Source organism: Cetorhinus maximus, chromosome 15 (assembly GCF_964194155.1).
Source record: "Cetorhinus maximus chromosome 15, sCetMax3.hap1.1, whole genome shotgun sequence".
NCBI classification, from domain to species: Eukaryota; Metazoa; Chordata; class Chondrichthyes; order Lamniformes; family Cetorhinidae; genus Cetorhinus; species Cetorhinus maximus.
In genome coordinates, this window is record NC_135893.1 from 61,556,676 (window position 1) to 61,581,829 (window position 25,154).

At 42.4% G+C, this 25,154-nt stretch overlaps 1 protein-coding gene across 3 annotated transcripts in view; it reads left to right on the plus strand.

The window, feature by feature from the left end:
* mad1l1 (mitotic arrest deficient 1 like 1) overlaps window positions 1-25,154 on the plus strand; it is a 1,010,048-nt gene that overhangs the window by 303,003 nt on the left and 681,891 nt on the right. For all 3 annotated transcript variants that reach the window (XM_078558544.1, XM_078558545.1, XM_078558546.1), the window contains exon 12: window positions 12,214-12,351. In XM_078558544.1, coding sequence (XP_078414670.1) covers window positions 12,214-12,351 — 138 coding nt within the window. The remainder of the gene's footprint in view (window positions 1-12,213; window positions 12,352-25,154) is intronic.

A 25,154-nucleotide genomic window follows, 5' to 3' on the forward strand; every position in this document is an offset into this window, starting at 1 on the left:
TAACTTCACACTTATCCATGTTATAGTGCATCTGCCATGTATTTGCCCATTCACTCAACTTGTCTAAATCATCTTGAAGCCTCTTAACATCCTCTTCAACTCTCACTCCCACCTAGCTTTCTGTCGTCAGAAAATTTGGAAATATTATATTTGGTTCCCTCATCCAAATCATTGATATATATTGTGAATAGCTGGGGTCCAAGCACTAATCCCTGCACTATCCCACTAGTCACCCCTTGCCACTCTGAAAAAGGCCCATTTATTCCTATTCCCTGTTTCTTACCTGTTAACCAATCCCATGTGCTTTAATTTTGTATGCTATCCTCTTATGTGGGACTTTATCAAAAGCTTTCTGAAAATCTAAATACTCCACATCCGTTGGTTCTCCCTCATTTATTTTGTTAGTTACGTCCTCAGAAAAACTCCAATAGGTTTGTCAAACATGATTCCCTTCCATAAATCCATGTTGACTTTGTGTAATTCCATTGATATTTTCGAAGTGCCCTGTTATCTCATCCTTTATAATAGGCTCTAGCATTTTTCCCTACTACTGATAAGCTAATCGGCCTGTAATTCCCTGTATTCTCCCTCCCTCTTTTTTTAAATAGTGGGGTTAAATTTGCAACCCTCCAATCTGCGGGACTGTTCCAAAATTCTATAGATTCTGGAAGATGACAACCAACGCATCCACTATTCCCATGGCCACATCCTTTAGTACCCTGGGCGATAGATAATCAGGCCCTGGGGATTAATCGGCTTTCAGTCCCATTAATTTGCCCAGCACTTTTTTTTTAGTAATACTAATTTCCTTCAATTCCTCCTTCTCAATGGACCCTTGGTTCCCTAGCATTTCTGGGAAGTTATTTGTGTCTTCCTGCGTGAAGACAAAGCCTAAGTAGTTGTTTGATTGCTCTATCTCCTTGTTCTCTATTCACTTTCCAAAGTCACCCATGATTACTGTAGCACTCTTTGTTACATGCATCTCCAATTTCCTGTTTAATGCCGTCCCTACCTTACCACTACTGTTTGGAGGCCTTTAGACGGCTCCCACTAGTGTTTTCCGCCCCTTGTTGCCACATAACTCTACCCAGTCTGATTCTACATATAGATTTTCTGAGCCAATATCCTTTCTCTCTATTGCACTGGTTTTATCCATAACTAGCAGCGCCAGCCCATTTCCTTTTCCTTTTTGCCTGTCCTTCCTAAATATTGAATACCCTTGGTTATTCAGTTCCCAGCCTTAGTCACCCTGTAGCCATGTCTCTGAAATAGCAATCATACTGTAGCCGTTTACATCTACTTGCGCTGTCAACTTGTCTGCCTTATTGCGGGTGCTCCGTGCATTCAGAAACAGAGCCTTTAGACTTGTTTTGTTCGCATTTTTACTGATTTTTTTAATACTATGGCCCAATTTGCTGCTAGCCCTTGTTTCCTCTGCCTTCTACTTTTGCTTTCTACTTTTCTGTCTTTAATCTCTTTGTTTCCCTTTCTTGTGTCTCTCTGTTCAGATTCCTATCACCCTGCCACTCTAGTTTAAACCCTCCCCCACAGTACCAGTGAATACTCCTGCGAGGATATTGATTCTGGTCCTGCTGGGGTGCAACCCATCCAGCTGGTACAGGTCCCATATTCCCCAGAATTGGTCCCAATGTCTCAGGAATCTAAATCCTTTCTTCCTACACCATCTCTCCAGCCACGCTTTTATCTGGTCAACTCTCCTATCCCTAATCTCACTAGCACATGGCACTGGGAGTATTCCTGAGATTACTATCTTTTTGAGGTCCTGCTTTTCAATTTATTTCCTAGCTCCTGATATTCTGCTTTCAGGACCTCATCTGGTTTTTTTTTACAGCTATGTCATTGGTACCGATATGGACCACGACGTCTGGCTGTTCACCCTCTCCCACCAGAATGTCCTGCAGATGCTCTGTGACATTCTTGACCCTAGCATCAGGGAGGCTACATACCATCCTGGTGTCATGTCTGCAGCCACAGAAATGTCTATTACCCTTACTATAGACCCCCCCTATCACTATTGCTCTCCTACTTTTTTTCTCCCCCTCCATGCAGCTGAGCCACTTGTGGTGCCATGGACTTGACTCTTGCTGCATTCCTCTAAGAAACCATCTCCCCCAGCATTATCCAAAACGGAAAATCTGTTAGAGAGGGAGATGGACCCAGGGGACTCCTCCACTACCTGCCTAATGTATTTACTGTGGCGGTCACCTGTTCTCTTTCTGTCTGTGCACTCTTTTATCTGCAGTGTGTCTACCTCACTGTACATGCTATCCATGAAGATCTCAGCCTTGCAGATACACCATAGTGAATCAAGCCACAGATCCATCTCTGAAACGCGGATTTCGAGTAGGAGCAGCTGGAGACACTTCCTGCACACGTGGTCACTCTGGACACTGGAAATGTCCCTGACTTCCCACATCACAAAGGAGGAGCATTCCAGATGGCCGAGCTGCCCTGCCATGACTCACTCTTAAATTATTCCCTTTACTTCTACTTCATTTAGTTTAAGGAATATTAAGGACAGTAGGAACACTCATCAGGTTGTACTGAACAACTCATGCGCTGGCTCCCGGTCCCGCTCTGACCTCGGGCCTCGTTGCCCTCGCTCTTTAAGGCCGCTGCTCCCATTGCATTACCAAACGTCAGAAACAAAAGCAAAGAGCACTTCTGTCGCTTCCTCCTATAACTCCCTTAATCACCCAATTCCCAGCACTCTATTCTAAGTCGCACTCAAGTGCTAAATCACACTAAGTTGCCTGGCTTTATATGCTCCTATGGCAAAGGCTAGCTGGTCTAGTTGCAGAGGAACCAGTTTCAGCTGCTTCTTTAACTTTGTCCTCGGGAAATGCCTTGCAGATTTGCCTTGCATCTGCTCCATGACTTGACATGGGAGCCTTTGAAAAAAGAGACACGTTGCCCAAGCTTTTCATGTGGCACTAATCAGGACAAATGCAAGAATGCCAAATTTCAAACAAGCGCAATGATTTATGCTACAGGAGAAAAGGGGTACTAAATGGTGTGGCCAAGTTGACTCTGGCTAAGATGTTGCCATGGAGAAAGCAATGGGCAACTAGAGGCTCCCGATACTTCTGGGTAATTCAAAAAAAGGTGCAAGGGTTGAACATATTTCTTAGGTTTGCATAGAATGAGTCCCTCCATATGAATGTAAGTCACTTATAGCAAGCGTAAATGAGCCATGTTTTGAGCTCAGCTGATTATCTTATATTTGTTATTGGTCTAGTTTTTGCACACTTGGGATTATTCAGCAAGTGCTGTCCAGTCGCAGAATCACATCGAACAGTAGACATTTTGGGTTTTGCAACTGCGGGCTGGTTGAGTACAATTTCTGCTCTGGCTATTGCTAATAGCAGGAGGAACATGTTGTTGATTCAATCAACCAATCGTTGGAACATATAGCAGACTGTACTCAACCAGCCTGCATATGCAAAACTCAAAATAAAACTTCAACTGTTAGGTGTGATTCCACGATTGGGCAGTACTTGACACGTGCTGGTCAGAGTAGAAATCGCAGGATATATCGGATGAATATGTGGCTGAAGAGATGGTGTGAGGGGGAGGGTTTCAGATTCCTGGGACATTGGGACTGGTCCTGGGGGAGGTGGGACCAGCACAAACTGGATGGGTTACACCTGGGCAGGACTGGGACTGATGTCCTAGGGGAAATATTTGCTAGAGTGGCAAGGGGATGGGAACCTATGCAAGGAGTCAGAGGAGGGGGAATCGAGGACAAGAGCAAAAGACAGAAAGGGGAATAAGAAAAGTGATAGGTAGAGAAATCAAGGGCAAGAATCAAACAGGGCCTCAGTGAAAAATAGTGGGAACGGGACAAGTAATGTTAAAAAGACAAGGCTTAAGGCTTTGTGCCTTAACACGAGGAGCATTCGCAATAAAGTGGATGAATTAACTTCGCAAATACATGTAAACAGGAATGATATAGTCGGGATTACGGAGACATGGCTGCAGGGTGACCAGGGATGGGAACTGAACATACAGGGGTATTTAGGAAGGACAGACCAAAAGGAAAAGGCGGTGGCGTTGCATTGCTGGTTAAAGAGGAAATTTACCCAAAAGCGAGGAAAGATATTAGCTCCGACGATGTGGAACCTGTATGGGTAGAGCTGAGAAACACTAAGGGGCAAAAAACATTAGTGGGGGTTGTGTATAGACCCCCAAACTGTAGTGGTGATGTTGGGAATGGCATTAAACAGGAAATTAGAAACGCATGCAATAAAGGAACATCTGTAATTATGGGCGACTTTAATCTGCATATAGTTTAATCAACTTAGTAACAATACCGTAGAGGAGGAATTCCTGGAGTGTATATGGGATGGTTTTCTGGACCAATATGTTGAGGAACCAACTAGAGAACAGGTCATCCTAGATTGGGTATTGTGTAATGAGAAAGGAATAATTGGCAATCTAATTGTGCGAGGCCCCTTGGGGATGAGTGACCATAGTATGATAGAATTCTTCATCAAGATGGAGAGTGACGTAGCTGACTCTGAGACTAGGCCCTGAATCTTAATAAAGGAAATGACGATGCTATGAGGTGCGAGTTGGCTATGATGGATCGGGAAACGTTACTTAAAGGGATGACGGTGGATAGGCAATCGCAAACGTTCAAAGAGCGCATGGGTGAACTGCAACAATTGTTTATTCCTGTCTGGCGCAAAAGTGAAACAGGAAAGTTGGCCAAACCATGGCTTACAAGGGAAATTAGAGATAGTATTAGATCCAAAGGAGAGGCATACATATTGGCCAGAAAAAACAACAGACCTGAGGATTGGGAGCAGTTTAGAATTCAGCAAAGGAGGACCAAGAGATTGATTAAGAAGGGGAAAATAAGAGTACGAGAGTAAGCTTGCGGGGAACATAAAAACTGACTGTAAATGTTTCTATAGGTATGTGAAAAGAAAAAGATCGGTGAAGATAAATGTAGGTCCCTTTCAGTCAGAAACAGGGGAATTTATAATGGGGAACAAAGAAATGGCTGACCAACTAAATAGATACTTTGATTCTGTCTTCACAAAGGAGGACAAAATAATATACCAGAAATGTTGGAGAACACAGGATTTAGCGTGAGGGGGGAACTGAAAGAAATCAGTATTAGTAGGGAAATGGTGTTCGGGAAATTGATGGGATTGAAGGCCGATAAATTCCCAGGGTTTGATAATCTACATCCCAGAGTACTTTAGGAAGTGGCCCTAGAAAAAGTGGATGCATTGGTGGTCATCTTCTGAGATTCTACAGACTCTGGAACAGATCTTACAGATTGGAGGGTAGCTAGTGTAACCCCATTATTTAAAAAGGGATGTAGAGAGAAAACAGGGAATTTTTGACCAGTCAGCCTGACATTGGTATTGGGGAAAATTCTAGAGTCCACCATAAAAGATTTAATAGCTGAGCACTTGGAAAACAGTGGCAGCATCGGACAGAGTCAGCATGGATTTACAAAAGGGAAATCATGCTTGACAAATCAACTGGAATTTTTCAAGGACGTAACTAGTAGAGTTGATGAGGGGGAGCCAGTGGATGTGGTTTATTGGATATTCAGAAGGCTTTCGACAAAGTCCCACATAAGAGATTAGCGTGTAAAATTAAAGCACATGGGATCAGGGGTAGTGTATTGAGATGGATAGAAAACTAGTTGGCAGACAGGAAACAAAGAGAAGGAATAAATGGGTCTTTTTCCGAATGACAGGCAGTGACTAGTGGGGTCGGTGCTGGGACCCCAGCTATTCACAATATATATTAATGATTTAGATGAGGGAACTAAATGTAATATCTCCAAATTTGCAGATGACACAAAGCTGGGTGGCAGGGTGAGCTGTGAGGAGGGTGCAGAGATGATTCAGTGTGATTTGGACAGGCTGAGTGAGTGGGCAAATGCATGGCAGATGTAGTATAATGTGGATAAATGTGAGGTTATCCACTTTGGTAGCAAAAACAGGAAGGCAGATTATTATCTGAATGGCTATAAATTGAGAGGGGGGAATGTGCAACGAGACCTGGGTGTCCTCGTATACCAGTCGCTGAAGGTGAGCATGCAAGTGCAGCAGACAGTAAAGAAGGCAAATGGCCTTCATAGCGAGAGGATTCGAGTACAGGAGCAGGGATGTCTTGCTGCAATTATACAGGGCCTTGGTGAGACCACACCTGGAATACTGTGTGCAGTTTTGATCTCCTTATCTGAGGAAGGACGTTCTTGCTAATAGAAGGAGTGCAGCGAAGGTTTACCAGACTGATTTCTGGGATGGCGGGACTGACATACGAGGAGAGATTGAGTTGGCTAGGATTATATTCGCTGGAGTTCAGAAGAAAAAGGGGGGATCTCATAGAAACCTTTAAAATTCTAACTGGACTAGATAGGGTAGATGCAGGAAGGATGTTCCCGATGGTGGGGGAGTCCAGAACCAGGGGTCACAGTCTGAGGATACGGGGGTAGACCATTTAGGACTGAGATGAGGAGAAATTTCTTCACCCAGAGAGTGGTGAGCCTGTGGAACTTGCTACCACAGAAAGTTGGCCAAAAAATTGTATGCTTTCAAGAAGGAGTTAGATATAGCACTTGGGGTGAAAGGGATCAAAGGATATGGGGAGAAAGTGGGAGCAGGCTATTGAGTTGGATGATCAGCCATGATCATAATGAATGGCGGAGCAGGCTCGAAGGGCCGAATGGCCTACTCCTCCTATTTTCTATGTTTCTATGAATGTGCAAATAACAACACTAATATCCAATTTAAGGTAATCAGTTGAGCTTGTAACATGGCTCATTTACACTTACTAGAAGTCACTTACATTCATATACAAGAACTAGTTCTTTGCAAACATAAGAAATATGTTCACGCCTTGTGCTGTTCTTGAACTACCCGGAAGCATGGGGAGCCGAAAGTTCCCTGTTACTTTCCCCATGGCAACACCTCGGCCAATTTCAGTTGACTTGCCAACAAATCAGTGCCCTTCTCTCCAGTAGTATAAATTGTTGTGCTCATTTGAAATTTGGCATTCTTGCGTTGGTCCTGATGAGTGCAAGATGTCAAGCTTTGACAGCATGTTTCCCTTTGAAGTAATATTCAAGTCCTGTACTACGAAGCGACCGATTAAATGGTGAAAGTAGAAAAAAACTTTAAATCTTCAATCCTGGCATCCCTGAATATATAGATTAGCTCAAGTGTAGTGATAATTACAGAGGTGTATTTCAAGGAAAATTATTTTTATTATACAGCTGAGGAACATTGAGAGCATATCACTGGGTCCCCTGAAGACTAATGTGGTCTTATAGTAAATGAGTTAATCCATCCCTAGATAAAAATATATTTTCAGGGCCTTGAATGTTACAATAATGACTGCATCTATTGATGTACGCTTTGGGGCAATAAAGCCTCAATGATTTTACACTCCAGGTGGTCTATCATATCCAGAATCTTGATTTACAACTCTGCCTTTAGTTCTTATTTCTACATTAGTCAGCAGATGTGATCTTGTCGCATGAAGTGAAGTTGCTGATTTGATTGGAAATAGCTGATTTCAGAGCAGTAGGAGCATAGGAGTATGGGTAGGCCATTTGGCCCCTCGAGCCTGCTCTGCAATCTACTAGTTCATGGATGATCTTGTACCTCAACGCCATCTTCCTGCATTATCCCCATTTCCCTTGATGTCTTCATATCTAGAAATCTATGGAACTCTGGTTTGAATGTAATCAATGACTGAGCCTCCACAGCGCTTTGGATTAGAGAATTCCAAGCATTCATCACCCTCTGACTGAAGAAATTTCTCCTCATCTTGGTCCTAATTGGCCTACCTCTTATTCTGAGATTGTGTCCCCTGGTTCTGGGACCCTCCCCCCAACCAGGGGAAACTTCCTTTTTGCATCCACCCTGTCGAGCCCTGTAAGAATTTTGTACACTTTAATGAGATCGTCTCTCATTCTTAACTCTAGAGAATACAGCCCAGTCTCCTCAATCTTTCTTCATTGGACAATCCTGCCACCCCAGGGATTAGTCTGGTGAACCTTTGTTGCACTCTCTCTATGGCTAGTGTATCCTTCCTTAGGTAAGGAGACCAAAAACAGCACACAACACTTCAGGTCTGGCTCTACATAACTGCAGCAAGACTTCCTTACTCCTATACTCAAATCCCTTTGCAATAAAGGCTAACGTACCATTTGCCTTCCTAATTGCTGACTGCACCTGCATGATAGCTTTCAGTGACTTATGAACAAGGATACCCAGGTCTCTTTGGACATTAATACTTTCCAATCTCCCCATTTAAGAAATACTCTGCGTTTCTCTTTTCCTACCATACTGGATAACTTCACCTTTTTCCTTGAAGCCTCTTTGTATCCTCCTCACAACTCACACGTCCACCTAGTTTTGTGTCATCTGCAAACTTGTAACTATTAAATTTACTCCCCACATCCAGATTATTGATGTAGATTGTGAATAGCTGGGGCCCAAGCATTGATCCTTGCGGTACCCCACTAGTCACAGCCTGCAAACCTGAGAATGATCTGTTTATGCCTATTCTCTATTTTCTGTCCATTAATCAAGAGACATAAAAGTTAGGATTAAGGAAAAAAGAGAAGCTTATGGCACATACCGAAGATTCAAAATGGCAGAGCCCTTAGAGGAGTATAAAAAGTGCAGAGGGGAATTTAAAAAGGAAAGCTAAGAGAGTGCATGAGAAAGCATTGGTGGGTAGAATAAAGGAAAACCCAAAGGGGTTTTTTAAATATGTAAAGAGCAAGAGAATAACTAAGGAAAGGTTAGGGCCAATTAGGGTCCTTAGAGGTAATCTGTGTGTGGACCCGGAAGATGTGGGTACAGTCCTTAGTGAATACTTTGCATTGGTCTTCGCAATGGAAAAGGACGATGCAGGTATAGACATCAGGGTGGAGGACTGTGAAATATTAGAGGAAATTAACATGGAGAGAGAGGAGGTATTAGTGGGTTTAGTGGCCTTAAAAATGGATAAATCCGCAGGCCTGGATGAGATGTATCCCAGGCTGTTGAAGGAGGCAAAGGAAGAGATATCAGGGGCCCTAGCAGTAATTTTCAAATCCTCTCTGGCCACAGATGAGGTGCCAGAGGGCTAGAGGACTGCTAACCTTGTCCCATTATTAAAAAAGGGAGGAAGAGATAGACCAGGAAATTACAGGCCAGTCAGTCTAACCTCGTTGATGGGTAAGTTACAAGAAAGAATCTTGAGGGACAGAATATATCTGTACTTGGAGAGACATGGATTAATCAGGGATATTCAGCATGGATTTGTTAAGGGAAGGTTGTGTTTGACGATTTGATTGAATTTTTTGAGGAGATAATTAGGAGTGGTTGATGAGGGTAATGTATTTGATGTGGTCTACATGGACTTTAGCAAGACTTTTGATAAGGGCCCTCATGGCAGACCAGTCAAGAAAGTAAGAGCCCATGGGATCCAAGGCGAAGTGGCACATTGGATCCAAAATTGGCTGAGAGACAGGAAGCAGAGGGTGATGGTAGAGGGATGTTTCTGAGACTGGAAGTCTGTTTCCAGTGGGGTTCCGCAGGGCTCGGTGCTGGGGCCCCTGCTGTTTGTGGTGTACATAAATGATTTGGACTTAAATGTAGGGAATATGATCAAGAAGTTCACGGATGACATGAAAATTGGTAGGGTGGTAATTAGTGAGGAGGATAGCCGTAAACTGCAGGAGGATATCAATGGACTGGTCAGGTGGGCAGAGCAATGGCAAATGGAATTCAACCTGGAAAAGTATGAGGTAATGCACTTGGCGGGGGTGGGGGGGTGGGGGGCGGGCGCTGACAAGGTAAGGGATTATACTATGAATGGTAGGACCCTGGAAAGCACTGAAGATCAGAGGGACCTTGGTGTGCATATCCATTGATCCCTGAAGATAGCAGGGCAGGTAGATAAGGTGGTTAAGAAGGCATATGGGATACTTGCCTTTATTAGCCGAGCGTAGAATACAAGAGCAGGGAGGTTATGTTGGAACTGTATAAAACTCTGGTTAGGCCACAACTGGAGCACTGCATGCAGTTCTGGTCACCACATTATAGGAAGGAAATGATTGCACTGGAGAGGGTGCAGAGGAGATTTACCAGGATGCTGCCTGGGCTGGAGGGTCTGAGCTATGAGGAAAGATTGGATAGGCTGGCTGGGGTTGTTTTCCTTGGAGCAGCGAAGGTTGAGAGGGGACCTGATAGAGGCATATAAGATTATGAGGGGTATAGATAGGGTGGATAGGAAGGCACTTTTTGCATTAGTAGAGGGGTCAATAACCAGATTTAAGGTAAGAGGTAGAAGGCTAAGAGGGGAGTTGAGAAATCTTTTCATCTGGAACTTGCTGCCTGAAAGGGTGGTTGAGTCAGAAACTCTCGTAACATTTAAGAAATATTCAGATATTCACTTGCATTGCCATAGCCTTCAGGACTATGGGCTAAGCGGATTAGTGTAGTCAGATCTTTGTTGACTGGTACGGACACATGGGCCGAATGGCCTCCATCTGTGCTGTAGACGTCTTTGAGTCTCTAATGAATCCTCAATCCATGCCAGGATATTAACCCCAATTGCATGAACTCTAATTTTGCTTGCTAACCTCCTGTGTGGGAAGTGATAGAAAGCCTTCTGAAAATCCAATTACACCACATCCACTGGTTCTCCCTTATTTATCCTGCTTGTCAGATCCTCAAAAAAAACGACAACAGGTTTCCTAATTGGACAACCCGGCCATCTCAGGGATTAGTCTGGTAAACCTTCGTTGCACTCCCTCTATGGCCAGCATATCCTTCTTAGGTAAGGAGACCAAAACTGCACACAGTACTGCAGATGTGGTCTCACCAAGGCTCGATGCAACTGCAGCAAGGCTTCCTTTCTCCTATATTTGAATTCCCTAACAATTGTCCTTGCAATGAGAAAGAGCTAATTAATAACCTCATTGTAAAGGAGCCTTTAGGGAAGAGTGACCATAACATGATGGAATTTTGCATGAAGTTTGAAAGTGATGTAGTTCAATCCAAAACTCGGTTCTTTAATATGAACAAAGGAAACTGTGAAGGTGTGGGGGCAAGTTGGCTGAGTTGTGAATGCTTCATGCTCTCAGGTAGAGTGCCTTTAATTCTGTATTATTATGTTCACTATCTCTAGCTTTAACTGCTGGTACACTGTGTTCTTTCCTGACACACTGTGATAACCATTTCCCTTATTGCTATCCTGCTCTCTTACCTCCTCCACTCATTTTATCCCATCTTCTCTCACCCCTACTATTTAGTTTAAAGCCTTTTCTACTGCCCTAGTGATACGACTTGCTAGAACACTGATCCCAGCACACTCGCTGTGGAAAGGTAAGGTGTCTCAAAAATTTGAGCAACACTTGAAACCAGCCATTTCACGCTGTGACTATGCAATAGCAACACAAATGGTATTCTCTGCCACGAGTGGCCATCAAGCCAAAAAGATGTTCTGCTCGTCACAGAAATGAGTAATGTGGTATATGAATTTCAGTGTCGGTGTGATGCCAGCCTTGACCAGTAATCCCAATTGTTTAGTGAGCTCTGGAATATCTGAAAGATGGCAATATTATTTAATCCTGTCCGTTCCCATATGTTTTAGCTGTGGCTCAGTTCGTAGCACTTTTGCCTCTGAGTCAAAAGATTGTAGGTTCAATGCCCACTCAAAATCAAGGCTGACACTCCATTGCAGTACTGAGGGAGTGCGGCACTGTCGGAGGTGCCAGGTGGATGTAAAATATCCCATGGCACTATTTTGAAGAGCAGGAGAGTTATCCCTGCTGTCCTGGCCAATACTTATCTTTCAATCAACATCATAGAAACAGATTATCTGGTCATTATCATGTTGCTCTTTGTGGAAGCTTGTTGTGCTGCAAGTTGGCTGTTGTGTTTCCTACATTACAACTGTGTCCACTTGCTTCATTAGCTGTAAAGTCCTCTGGTCATGAAAGGTGCCATATAAATGCAAGTCTTTTTTTTATTTGGTTGCAAGGACAATTAAGAAAGCGGATGTAAAGAAGTTGAAAATTTGAGCCCTATTTAGTTAAAAGGCAAGCCTTATTCTCCCAAGTCATTTTATGCAGCCAAGCATTTCTCATCATACATATCTTATTTGAGAACCTAAGGAAGAAAAGCAGAATTTTAAATCTGGTAATCTATGTTTGTGTTGCAGGCTCGTGATGGGATGAAAGGCATTTTGGATTCTTACGACAATGAATTGGCCACCAGTTATTCACCACAGCTGAACCGAAGGGTTCGTGAAGCGGAGGATATGGCTCAGGAACTACATGCCCATATTTCTGAGCTGGAGGTAAGCAACTACTGGCTCATCTGACACAAATTGGACAATTTGTTGGAATGGATGAGATTCCAGATATTTGGAATTTGCTTAACGAATCATAGCCTTCGTGAAAAAGCTTTCAAAAATATACACCTGCATTAAAATTCCATGGAGATCACATTAGGAAGCAGCATTTGCATATCCCAAATAATCGTAGAAACAGGGCCATCAAAGAGAGATCTGTGGAACTTGTGCAGAGTGTAAGTTATACAGTATATAATCTTAATAGCATTATTAGTCATTAATAAATCCAGTAAGTAATTCAGGAGAAACTTATTTACTTGAGCATGGTGAGAATAAGGATCACATATTCAACTATAGAGAATAGTTAAGCAATTGGACGGATGCATTTAAGGGAAGTTAAAAAAATATTTGAAGGAGGAAGGAAAAGAAAAGTATGTTGATAGGGTGAGACAAAATAAGGTGGTAGGAAACTTGTGTGGTGCATAGACAGTTGGGCTGAATGGCCTGTCTCTGTGCTGTAAAATTCCATGTAATAAATTGTCGCAATGCAATTATGTTTTTACATGTGATATGGAAAAAATGATGCATAATTGTTTTCTCTTTGTGCAGGTTGGCCAAGTGTTTTTCAAGTCAATAATGCACTTAAAAGATTGCAGTACTGACTTAATAGCAAACCATTTTGATTATTAAACTCGTTTGTTGTGAAGTTTGAGTTTTGAATGGGTATTGAGAGATATAGCTTTACACAGACGGCAGTCAACAGAATGGGTTGCCAGGTGGAATAGTTGTGACCGCATCTTGCCATGGGAAGATAGTAGGGTTGATATTCCGCAAAAATGAGATCCAGCGGGCTGAATGATTTGCTTCGTCCAAATCAATCTTGCATTTTGATACAATCCTGCAAAACTGTATTACAGCAAATGGATGATAAAAAATTACACATTTTTCGGGGTGAGTTATAATTACACTAATTACCATTTAAACTTATGCTTTGTTAAGAAGGTGCCAATGAAGGAGAAGTTTATTCTGCGTGGTTTCATAAAATCCTTACATTTTATTAAAGGAGGTACCTGAACTCTAGTTCACCCACCATAGTTAGCAGCACTAAAATTTAATTATCCTATTCTTTCCTTGTATTTTTGATGACTTTTTTCAGGTGTTTAATTTTTCCAGAACTGATGGTCAAAAGCATTTTGACAGTACCTTCCAGTTGGTTGGTGAGTGCTGTCCAAAAGCCACTGACCCCCTTCACATTGCCATTACCATACAATATCATGGTTACCTCTGAGGGCTTGAAAAAAGTGTCTGTAATCAGGAGTTTTCAGGCACGAGACACTAACTGGAGCTTACTAATAATTGTGTAGATGGTACAGTTTAAAGATAGGTAAATTAAAGGGCAATTCAGCAAAAATACATGTTTGGATTAAGTGTTCCACAGGGGTCTGGTTTGTTTAAGCATTGTGACTTCTTAATCAGAGTTTCAGAAGTTATTTGTCATTTTAACTGGGCTTTCTGTCAAAGCTGAAGTGCATTAAAGGTTGTTATGTTTATAGTGGTCTCTGAAATTATGTGTATGCATGAGATGCAATCAGCAAAAGCATTGAATGATGAACTGAGATGATGATGTGTACAGATGACACAAAGCTTGGCCAGGTGGTTAACAGTGAGGTTGAGTGTCTTGGGCTACGGGAAGATATAGATGGGATGGTCAAATGGGCAGACAAGTGGCAGATGGAATTTAACCTTGAAAAGTGAGGTGATACACTTTGGAAGGAGTAATTTGACAAGGAAGTATTCAATGAACGGCATGACACTAGGAAGTCCTGAAGAACAAAGGGACCTTGGCGTGTGTGTCCGTAGACCTCTGAAGGCGGAGGGGCATGTTAGTGGGGTGGTGAAAAAGGCATATGGGACACTTGCCTTTAACAATCGAGGCATAGATTACAAAAGTAGGGAGGTTATGAGAGTGGAGTTGTATAGAACCTTGGTGAGGCCACAGCTGGAGTACAGTGTGCAGTTCTGGTTGCCATTTATAGGAAGGATATAATTGCACTGGAGGGGATGCAGAGGAGATTCTGCCTCTTGCTTCATGAATTTTTCAATCCTTTTTAAAACCTACACCAGATATTTAAACAGATCACCATTTACTATTTCGGACATTAATTGATGACATTGAAATTACGATGATGACAGGGAATATTCCATTACATTTTGTTCCCCTCCAATAATATTCCAGGAGCAGTTTTTTTTGGGTGGCAGCAGGCCACTGCTAGGGACTCGTGGGGATGGTCTGAGCAATCAGGTAAATGGATTGGAGAGCAACTAGCTACAATTCAGAGTGGGAGTGATCTTATCTCTCCTGGTCCACAAGGAAGCCTGAAACAAAAATTTTAATTTACCCTAGTGGTCCTTGATTCAGTTTGACCCAGCTCCCTGGAAGGGAAGCCATCACTGCTGTCCCCACTCAGACTTCTGGTTAAAATAACGGACTGTGTCTTGACAATACCATTGCAGACCGATCTGCATATTTGAAGAAGACTCTGCAGGTGTCCTTTCTGCCTACAGTTTTAAAGTGTAAGTGGTCAAAGAGTATGTATGACCCCCGCTCCATTGTAAATGTTCGTCCCTCTTAGTTTTTGCCAGGTAGGGGAAGTTTAAAGCAAAATGAACATGAGACTCCTTCTGTGTGAAGTCTGTCTCTTCATTCTGTAATCGGACTCAACTCTTGAATTTGGATTTATACTAATTTTCCATGCTGGTCTTAATCAAAGTGATTTTATGCATACTGTAATGGTGCAGTGACCACTCCATGGTCTTTGAAGGAAAATAGCAACAATGTATTGGAACATCATAACCTTCAAGCTCCCCTCCAGTCATACAGAATCCTAACCTTGAAATAGGTCATTGTTACTGGGTCAAAATCCCAGAACTCCCTTCCTAACAGCTCTATGGGTGTACTTATACCAGGTGGACTGCAGCAGTTCAAGAAGGCACCTCATCACCGTGGACTGCTTGGACCAGGAGTCCGGTGGCCAGGGCTTGGTCGCTGCCTTGACAGCGTTAATTCGCAGTATTTCAAGTTGGAAAATTCGCTTCAACAGGAGGACCATATGAAGGTTGCTGTCTTATCCACTTGCTCAAAATCTATGTTCTTTGGAAGACTATTTCTGAAAATGGAGACTTCGACCAAATGCTGCAAAGACTGTCATTTCAGCTTTTCCCTGAACAACTCGAAGGCCAGGGGTTAACTTCATGTCCAAGATTTACAAGAATGATTCCAGGGATGAGAAACTTCAGCTATGAGTATAGATGAAGAGATTGGGACTGTTCTCCTTGGAGAGAAGAAGGATAAGAGGAGATTTGATAGAGATGTTCAAAATCATAAGTAGATAGGGAGAAGCTGTTACTGCTCTTAAAAGGATCAAGAATTTCTGGATGGCAAGCTGTAACTAGTGGGGTGCCACAGGATTCGGTCCTTGGGCCCCAACTATTTACAATCTATATTAATGACTTGGATTCAGGGATAGAAGGTACTATAGTTAAATTTGCAGCTGACACCAAAATAGGTGGGAAAGTAAGTTGCAATGAAGAAATAAGAAATTTACAAATGGATGTGGGCAGGTTAGGTGAATGGGCCAAAATCTGGCAGATGAAGTTTAATGTGGATAAGTGTGAAGTTATCTATTTTGGTCGGAAGATTAAAAAGGCGACTTATTATTTAAATGGAGAGAAACTTCAGAATGCTTCAGTGCAGAGGGATCTGGGTGTCCTCGTGCATGAATCGCTGAAAGCTAGTATACAGGTACAGCAGGTAATAAGGAAGGCAAATGGAATTTTGGCATTTATTGCTAAAAGAATAGAGTATAAAAATAGCGAAGCATTGTTGCAACTGTACAAGGCATTGGTGAGACCGCACCTGGAATACTGTGCACAGTTTTGGTCCCCTTACTTGAGGAAGGATGTAGTTGCACTGGAGGCTGTTCAGAGGAGGTTCACTAGATTGATTCCAGAGGTGCGGGGCTTGTCTTATGAGGAGAGATTGAGCAGTTTAGGCCTATACTAGCTAGAGTTTAGAAGGATGAGAGGAGATCTAATTGGGGTATATAAGATGCTAAAGGGGATAGACAAAGTAGATGTGGAGCGGATGTTTCTCCTTGTGGGGCATTCTAGAATGAGGGGCCATAGTTTTAGGCTAAGAGGTGGTAGATTTAAATCAGAGATGAGGAGGAATTACTTTTCCCAAAGGGACGTGAATCTGTGAAATTCACTATCTCAGAGTGCAGTGGATGCCGGGACGCTGAGTAAGTTTAAGGAGGAGATAGACAGATTTTTAATTAGTAACGGGTTGAAAGGTTATGGGGAGAGGGCGGGAAATTGGAGTTGAGGCCGAAATGAGATCAGCCATGATCGTATTGAATGGCGGGGTAGCCTCGAGGGGCTGAATTGCCTACTCCTGCTCCTAGTTCTTATGAGAGGCCACAGATTTAAAGTGATTTGCAAAAGAAGCAAATGTGACGTAAGAAAAAGCTTTTTCACACAACAAGTGGTTCAGGTCTGGAATGCACTGCCTGGAAGTGTGGTGGAAGCAGGTTCAATTGAGGCATTCAAGAAGGCATTAAATGATTATTTGAATAGAAACAATGTACAGGGGTACGGGGAAAAGGCAGGGCAATGGGCCCTAGGCCATAATGCTCATTTGGAGAGCTGATGCAGACATGATGGGCTGAATGACCTCCTTCTATGCCATTAAAATGCTGTGATTCTGAGATTCCAGCTCTGTGACCAACCACTCACCCATGACCCAATGCGAAATACCTTGCCATCATTCTTGACTGTACATTGACCTACCAGCAATACCTCCAGAGCCAAGACGAGAGTGCACCTCACACGGAAACTGGCAGGTACCAATTACTACACACTGCCTCACTCACCTTCCTCTACCGTACAGCAGAGTACTGCTGCTTAAAGCTGGCTCAGGACCTGCCATACAAACGTGGTAGATTCCCAACATTGGGAGGTCATGAGGTTTATTTCTGGAATATCAAGACCAACGCAGCTTGGTTGGCTTCGTCTGCTAGCATACATTGAAACTCCCGACGTCCACAGGGAAAACATCCTCTTCAAAGAACACCACTAGCTGACAGCTTACAAAGCGTTCCCATTGACATAGGACCTCAAAAGAATAAGCTCAGGCACTCATCTGAAATCCTGCATATCCTACAAACTGAGGACAGTCCCGCCTCTTAATGGCACACCTCCTGGTTAACTGCAAACATCATCAACTGCAACCTGGTAACTGACCCGAGTGGTGGAGTCCCAGGTTCTTCAGCCTTCCACAGAAAATCTGGACAACCTTCAACCACTTGATGACGGGCCAATGAAGATCTGTCATTTACTTTACAAGTGTAATATGAGGAATAGCTCCAATTGTGACTGAGGTCATCCAAATCAGTGCATCGTTCACATAATAAACTTCGGCCCTGAGCGATCCATTCATGTTGGAATCAAAACCATTTATACTGCATCTGCTGAAGCAGTTGAATGGATTGTTAACCTCGATGTCGAACTATAACTGCTTTCCTAGCCGTACAAAAAGAAAAAGGGATGGCCAACAAGTGCGTTCAAATTCCATGAATGAATAATTGAAAAAAAATCTCAGATTGCAGTGGTACAAATAGGTGCTTAACAACACCTTCGGGTAATGAGGGATAGTCAATGAACCCTTGGCTTGCCAATCACACCTACATTTCGAGAATGAATTTAAAAATATCCAACCTTTAGATGATGGGCTGAATGCTTTCACATTTTTTAATGTAAGAATGTGTATCATAGAAACATAGAAAACAGGAGTAGGAGTAAGTCATTCGGTCCTTTGAGCCTGCTCCACCATTCAGTATGATCATGGCTGATCCTCTAACTCAACGCCATACTCCCGCTCTCTCCCCATACCTCTCGACGCCTTTAAGTCCAGAAATCCACCTATTTCCTCCTTAAATATATTCAGTGACTTGGCCTCCACAGCCTTCTGTGATAGAAAATTCCATAGGTTCACCACCCTCTGAGTGAAGACGCTTCTCTTCATCTCAGTCCTAAATAGTCTACCCCATATCCTGAGACTGTGACCCCTTGTTCTAGACCCCCCAGCCAGTGGAAACATCATCCCTGCATCCAGTCTGCTCATCCCTGTCAGCATTTTATACATTTCAATGAGATCCCCTCTCATTCTTCTAAACTCCAATGAATACAGGCCTAGTCGGCCTCATCTCTCCCCATACGACAATTCTGCTATCCCAGGAATCGGTCTGGTGAACCTTTACTGCACTCCCTCTATGGCAAGTATATTCCTTCTTAGGTAAGGAGACCAAAACTGCACATATTACTCCAGGTGTCATCTCACCAAGACTCTGTACAGCTGCAGTAAGACAGCCTTGCTTCTGTACTCAGTCCTCTGGCAATGAAGACCAACATACCATTTGCCTTCATAACTGCTTCCTGCACCTGCATGCTTACTTTCAGTGGTTGGTGTACAAGGACACCCAGGTTCCTTTGGACATCAACATTTCCCAATCTATCACCATTTAAATAATATTCTGCCATCCTGTTTTTCCTACCGAAGTGGATAACTTCACACTTATCCACATTATACTGCATCTGCCATGTATTTGCCCACTCACTCAACCTGTCCTTGAAGCCTCTTAACACCCTCCTTACCACTCACATTCCCACTCAGTTTCGTGTCATCAGCAAACTTGAAAATATTACATTTGGTTCCCTCATCCAAATCATTGATATACATTGTGAACAGCTGGGGCCCAAGCACTAATCCATGCGGTACCCCACTAGTCACTGCCTGCTACTCCAAAAAAGACCCATTTATTCCTACTCTCTGTTCCCTGTCTGCTAACCAATTCTCAACCCATGCCAATATATTACCATCAGCCTCATGTGGTTTAATTTTACACACTAACCTCTTTATCAAAAACTTGCTAAAAATCCAAATACACCACATCTGCTGGTTTTCCTTTATCTATTCTGCTTGTTACATATTCAAAAAAACTCCAGTATGTTTGTCAAACGTGATTTCCCTTTCATAAATCCATGTTGACTTTGTCTAATCCCAGTGTCCTGTTATTACGTCCTTTATAATAGACTCTAGCATTTTCCCTACTAATGATGTTAGGCTAACTGGTCTGTAGTTCGCTGTTTGCTCCCTCCCTCCCTTTTTGAATAGTTAGGTTACATTTGCCACCCTCCATTTATTCTTTCCCACGCCTTCCGTTCTTTATCCACAAAACTTGCTATGCTACTTGTCTCTTGAGACTAAGCAGTCAAGTTTCTTGCATTGGCACTATCAAGGTGATTGTCAGCTTGTCACTTAGAGGTATCCAACAGTGGACTGTCTGCTTATCCTGCTGTTCACTTGGAGTGTCCTCACTACACCACAGCTGGATTGGTAGCTGGAAAACTTGGGGAGAGGCAACTGAATCATACCAGGAAGTGGTTATCCCAATATGCTCTGCCGCCTTGTCCCTGCATTCTTGTTTGGTGCAATATGCTGATTCTACAAGGTTAGGATGAAAGGTCATTGACCAGAAACGTTAACCTACTTTCCTCTCTCTACAGATGCTGTCTGACTTGAGAATTTTCGGCATGTGTTGCTTTTTTGGTACTGCAAGGTGTTGCACTGACATAACTTTGCTCAAAGTACGGTTAATTGAGGCTGATAGAGCAGAGTGCTAGATAGGTCTTTTTTTGAACTTGTGACCTCCAAAATATGAAAGGAAGACGATTGGTAGTATGCTATATCTACTTCAATATACTGTACATAAAGTCAGGTTCGAAGGTCAGAAATTGTTTCTGCAGCTGGAGGCTGAACATATGGCATTTAATGTCTCAACTTTGTCAAACTTCCAATTAACTAATTGAGTGCACATATGCCACCATCAAGACATAAATCACTTCAGCATAAATGTGGTGCAATTTTCAAATTAACCTTCCCACCAGCCAAAATGTATTGTAGAGTATTGAATCCCAGCACAAGCTGAGAAGTGACAGAGTATGATGACAGTAATGCAGAAAGTAAAATTTGTTGCATTTCTGCATTTAAAGCGATATCTATCACTCTTTCAACAAGCAAATTTCACATTTCTAACACCTTTTTTGTTGTTAAATTTGATGATATTCTACATTCCACTACTGAAGATAGTGCTGCCAAGCCTATCTGAATCAGCTGTCCCAAGTGGCTATTCCATATGTATGGGCCTGAACATTGAATATTGAGAAAGCTATTCAACAATGAGGGGGCATTGAGGCTGACCCCATCCAAATCTTACCTGACATTGTACCTGTGAGTTTTTGGCAGGAATCACTGGAGGTCATGAAAATTACATAGGGGTTCAAAGGGATAGATGTGGAGAAGATGTTTCCACTTGCAGGGAACTGGAACTTGAGGGTCACAACTATAAGATAATTAGTCATCAAATAAGGAATTCAGGAGAAACCTATTTATCAAGGAAGTGCTGAGAATGTCGAACTTGCTGCCATGTGGAACAATTGAAGCAAATAGTATACACACATCGAAGGGGAAGCTAGATAAGTGATTCAAGTGTTCAGTACCGGGCTGGTGGTCATTGCCTGCTGGAAGTTTGTCGCTCGCCCTCGCACGGCCGGGACTACCTGAGTGTGGCACCCTTGGGCCTCCTCTGGACCCTGTCACCCGCTGTTATGGAGAGCCCTACCAAGGACTCAGCATGACCACATTGATCAGTAGCCTTATACACATCGACCTGTGCGCCCACATGGACCCTGGGATGATACCTGTTTGGCGCCTGGCCAAACAGAGGATCAAGTGATGGTACAGCAATCTCAGAGTCTGCTGGATTAGGCTGGGCAAGGGTATTATTGGGGGCAGCTTGTTTATATCCCCCGGGTAAGCTGAGATCGCAGGCCTTACAACACTGCTCAAGTTGCATTTTTTTAAAGAGTGGTCCTACATTTGTAAGTAAACCATCTGAGATGAAAAAGTATTTAAAGTAGGGTGACTGTACATCCATGCGTTCCAGAGGCAGTCTCCAGATGAGCCACAGTGTCCAGGAAGAGTTCGCAGTTCATTAAACTAGGCCTTAAATATTCTATAACCTTTAATTTCTCATGGTGGAATACATTTAATGCAAAATTGAGGTACAGCACAGTATATGTGCTATGAGTTGCTTTGGATAAAAGTGACTGTTGAATATCTAAATAATTGCATTAGAGTGAAATACCCAGAATGTTTCTATAGTTATTACTGTTAGCTGAAACATAATACAGCACTATTGCTGTTGCCATAGCTACAACACTGACTGAATAGCTTCTGACGTAGAACACATTCAAGATTTGAGATTTTGTGTCAAGTGAAAATGGCATTGTGAAAAAAAAGTGTAATTGCTGTTTTAACAACCAGCAACAAAAGGATTTTCTATATTTACGCTCAACCAGAAAAGAAGCATCTGAATTATGTTCAGTATGCCAGTCAGTATTTTTGAATTTCGAGTGGAGACAGGATATCTATAAAAGAACACAAAGGGACCAATGACTATAAAGCTGCTCTTGCAACAAGTGCTTCTTCAAATTCTGTTGCGGATTTTTCCACAAAGTTGAGCCAACAAAGACTAGGCTGTATAAAGACAGTGGACATGAAAAACTGATAATTCCTGAACAGTGTTATAAACAAATACTTTGTATCTGTTTTCACAGTAGGTATACAAAAAACATTGTGGAAAAATGGGGAACCAAGGATCGAGCGAGTATAAGGAACTTGAAAGTGATCAGTTAAAGAAATAGTACTGCAAACATTAACGGGATTAGTGGTGACAAATACTCTTGACCTGACAACTTTCATCTTGGGGTTTTAGAAGAGGTATCTGCAGAGATATTGGATGCATTGGTTTTTATCTTTGAGTTCCTCAGATTCGAGAACAGTTCCCAAGGATTGGAAGATAGCAAACATAACCTGCCATTTAAGAAAGGAGGAAGACAGAAAACGAGGAACGATCGGCTATCAGTAATAGGCAAAATGCAAAAATCTATTATTAGGAACATGGTAGCAGGGCATTTATAAAGTCATAAAATGATTAAGCAGGGTCAACACGGATTTATGAAAGGGAAATTATTTTTGACAAACCTGTTCGAGCTTTTTGAGGATGTAACTAAGATGGATAAACAGGAACCAGTAGATGTAATGTACTTGGATTATCAAAAAGCATTCAATAAGGTGCCACACAAGGGGAGTTATGTTAAGTTATGACACATGGAATTGGGAATAATATATCAGCATGGAGTGAGGATTGGTTCATGGAAATAAAATGGAGTCACAGCAAATGGAGTATTTTTCGATGTGCAGCCTGTAACCAGTGGGGTACTGCAAGTATCAGCACCTGGGCCACAACTATTTACAGTTTATATTAACAACTTAGATGAGAGGACCTAAGATAATGTATCCAATTTTACTGATGTTGCAAAGTTAAGTGGGAACGTGAATAGTGAAGATGATGCAAAGAGGCTGCTGAGTACAGTAAGTCCTCACTTAAGGTTGTAGTTGAGCTCCTGAAAAGTGCAACTTTAAATCAATTAACTTTAAGCAAGTCCAATTTTCCCATTAAAACCAATGTAAAAGCTATAGTTAAGTTCTGTCGGATCTTTCTCATCAGGAAAACATTAAAACATTCCTGTTAGTTGAAATACTTTACATTGCTAAATTCCTATATTGGTAACTGAAATAACTTGTAAAATGAAATAAATTTAAAAATATAAAAGAAATATACTAACTTTCTAATTACCTCCTGCTGGTTGCCGATTCTGCTCGCTGAACCCCCTTCTTACCCCACAACTCGGTCCTTGACCCTCCTGGTCTCTGCAGACCCTTACTCTCGCTGGCCTCTGCAGTCCCCTGACCTCCCCTCTTGCTGTCAACCCTCCAGTTTGCAGCCTTTGCCCATCCCTCTCACTGCCAACTCTCCTGTTCGTGGCCTCTGCTGCTCTCTGATCCTTCATCTTGCTGCCACCCTTCTGTTTCATGGCCTCTGCTACTCCCTGACTCTCCTGGTCACTGCAAACTCTTCCTCTCACCAAACCTCCCATTCCCCACCTCTCCTGCTTGCCGCTCCCCTTTCTCGAACCCTCTCTGTGAGCAAGGGCTTGAGATGAGTGGTGAGATGCAGAAGGAGCAGCTTTGACTTATAGGAGGTAAGTTGTGAGCTGGAGATGAGAGGCGATGAGAAGTAGGGTCAGGAAGCAACACTGACCGTGAATTGGAGGGGCAGCATTGAGAGGGAGGGTCAGGGAGAGGCAGAAGCTGCTCAAAAATGGTGCCAATTGGATCATGCAGTCCTACGTTAGACCTGGTAAGAAACAACTTTACAACAAAATTCGTGACACTAAATGCAATTATGGGCCCTGTTAACTGTCAGATGTTAAAGCAGAACGACTTAATACGGAGCAACTGAAAATGGGGACTTAACTATCTCTGGTCAGGTGGGTGAGCAGTCAAGAACATGGCAGATAGACTACAATATGGAGTGTGAAACTATCTATTTTGGTAAGAAAAGTAAGAAGTATTTTTAAATGGTGGGTGATTGGGAAATGTTTACATTCAGAGGGACCCGGGTATCCCTGCACATGAATCACAGAAAGTTAACATGCAGGTGCAGCAAGCAATTAGGAAGTCAAAATTAGGAAAAAAGTTAGCTTTTGTTAGCGGGCGATTGGAGGCTAAGAGTAACAAAGCCTTACTACAATTATACAGGGCATTGGTGAGGCCACACCTTTATTTTGGTCTCCTTAAGTGAGGATGGATATATTTGTGCTAGAGGGAGTGAAATAGAGGTTCACTCCATTAGTTCCTGCGATGAAAGGATTATTTCATGAGAGATTGAGCAGATTAGGACTGTTTTCCCTGGAGTTTAGAAAAATGAGAGGTGATCTAATTGAAACTCCCAAAATGCTCAGCAGCTTGACAGGGTAGGTGTTGAGAAAATATTTCCCCGGGAATCTAAAAGATGGGGTCACAGTGTCAGAATAATGTGTCGGCCGTTTTGAGACTCTTGTGTTGAAGAGTCATACGGACTTGAAATGTTAACTGTGTTCCTCTCCGCAGATGCTGTCAGACCTGCTCAGCTTTTCCAGGTAATTTTATTTTTGTTTTTGTTTTTGTTTTGGATTTCCAGCATCTGCAGTTTTTTGCTTTTATATTGAGATGAGAAGAAATTGCTTCACTCAAAGTGTGCTGTGAATCTTTGGAATTCTCTACCCTAGAGAGCTGTTGATGTTCAGTCATGGAGCATCTTTAAGAAAGAAGTGATAGATTTTTGGTGCTAAGAGAATTAAGGGATATGGGTGTTGATGGTGTGTTAATTATATTGTTAGGATACACAGGTGAAGAGCATTGTTTATTAAGTACTTTGAGCACATATATATAGGAGATAGTTGGGACACTGGGTGTGTGGGAGGAGATCTATGAGACTGAACAAAGTTGTTAAACTCTCCTGATAAAGAAAAGCTCTGTCTTGGTTTCTAATTCCTGTGAACAATGTTGCTGGTAAAGAAAGGTAGATTTGAGCTCGAGGATCAGCCATGACCTTATTGAATGGGGGAGCAGGTTCAAAGGACCAATAGTCTACTCCAGTTCCTATTTCTTATTATGCTCTTCTGTGAGGGAGAAAGGAAAAAGGATATGTTGATATGGTGAGATGGAGTGTGAGGAGCACTTAAGTTGTCATTGACCTGTTGGACTGAGTGTCCCATTTCTGTGTAAATACTATGTAAATTTATGA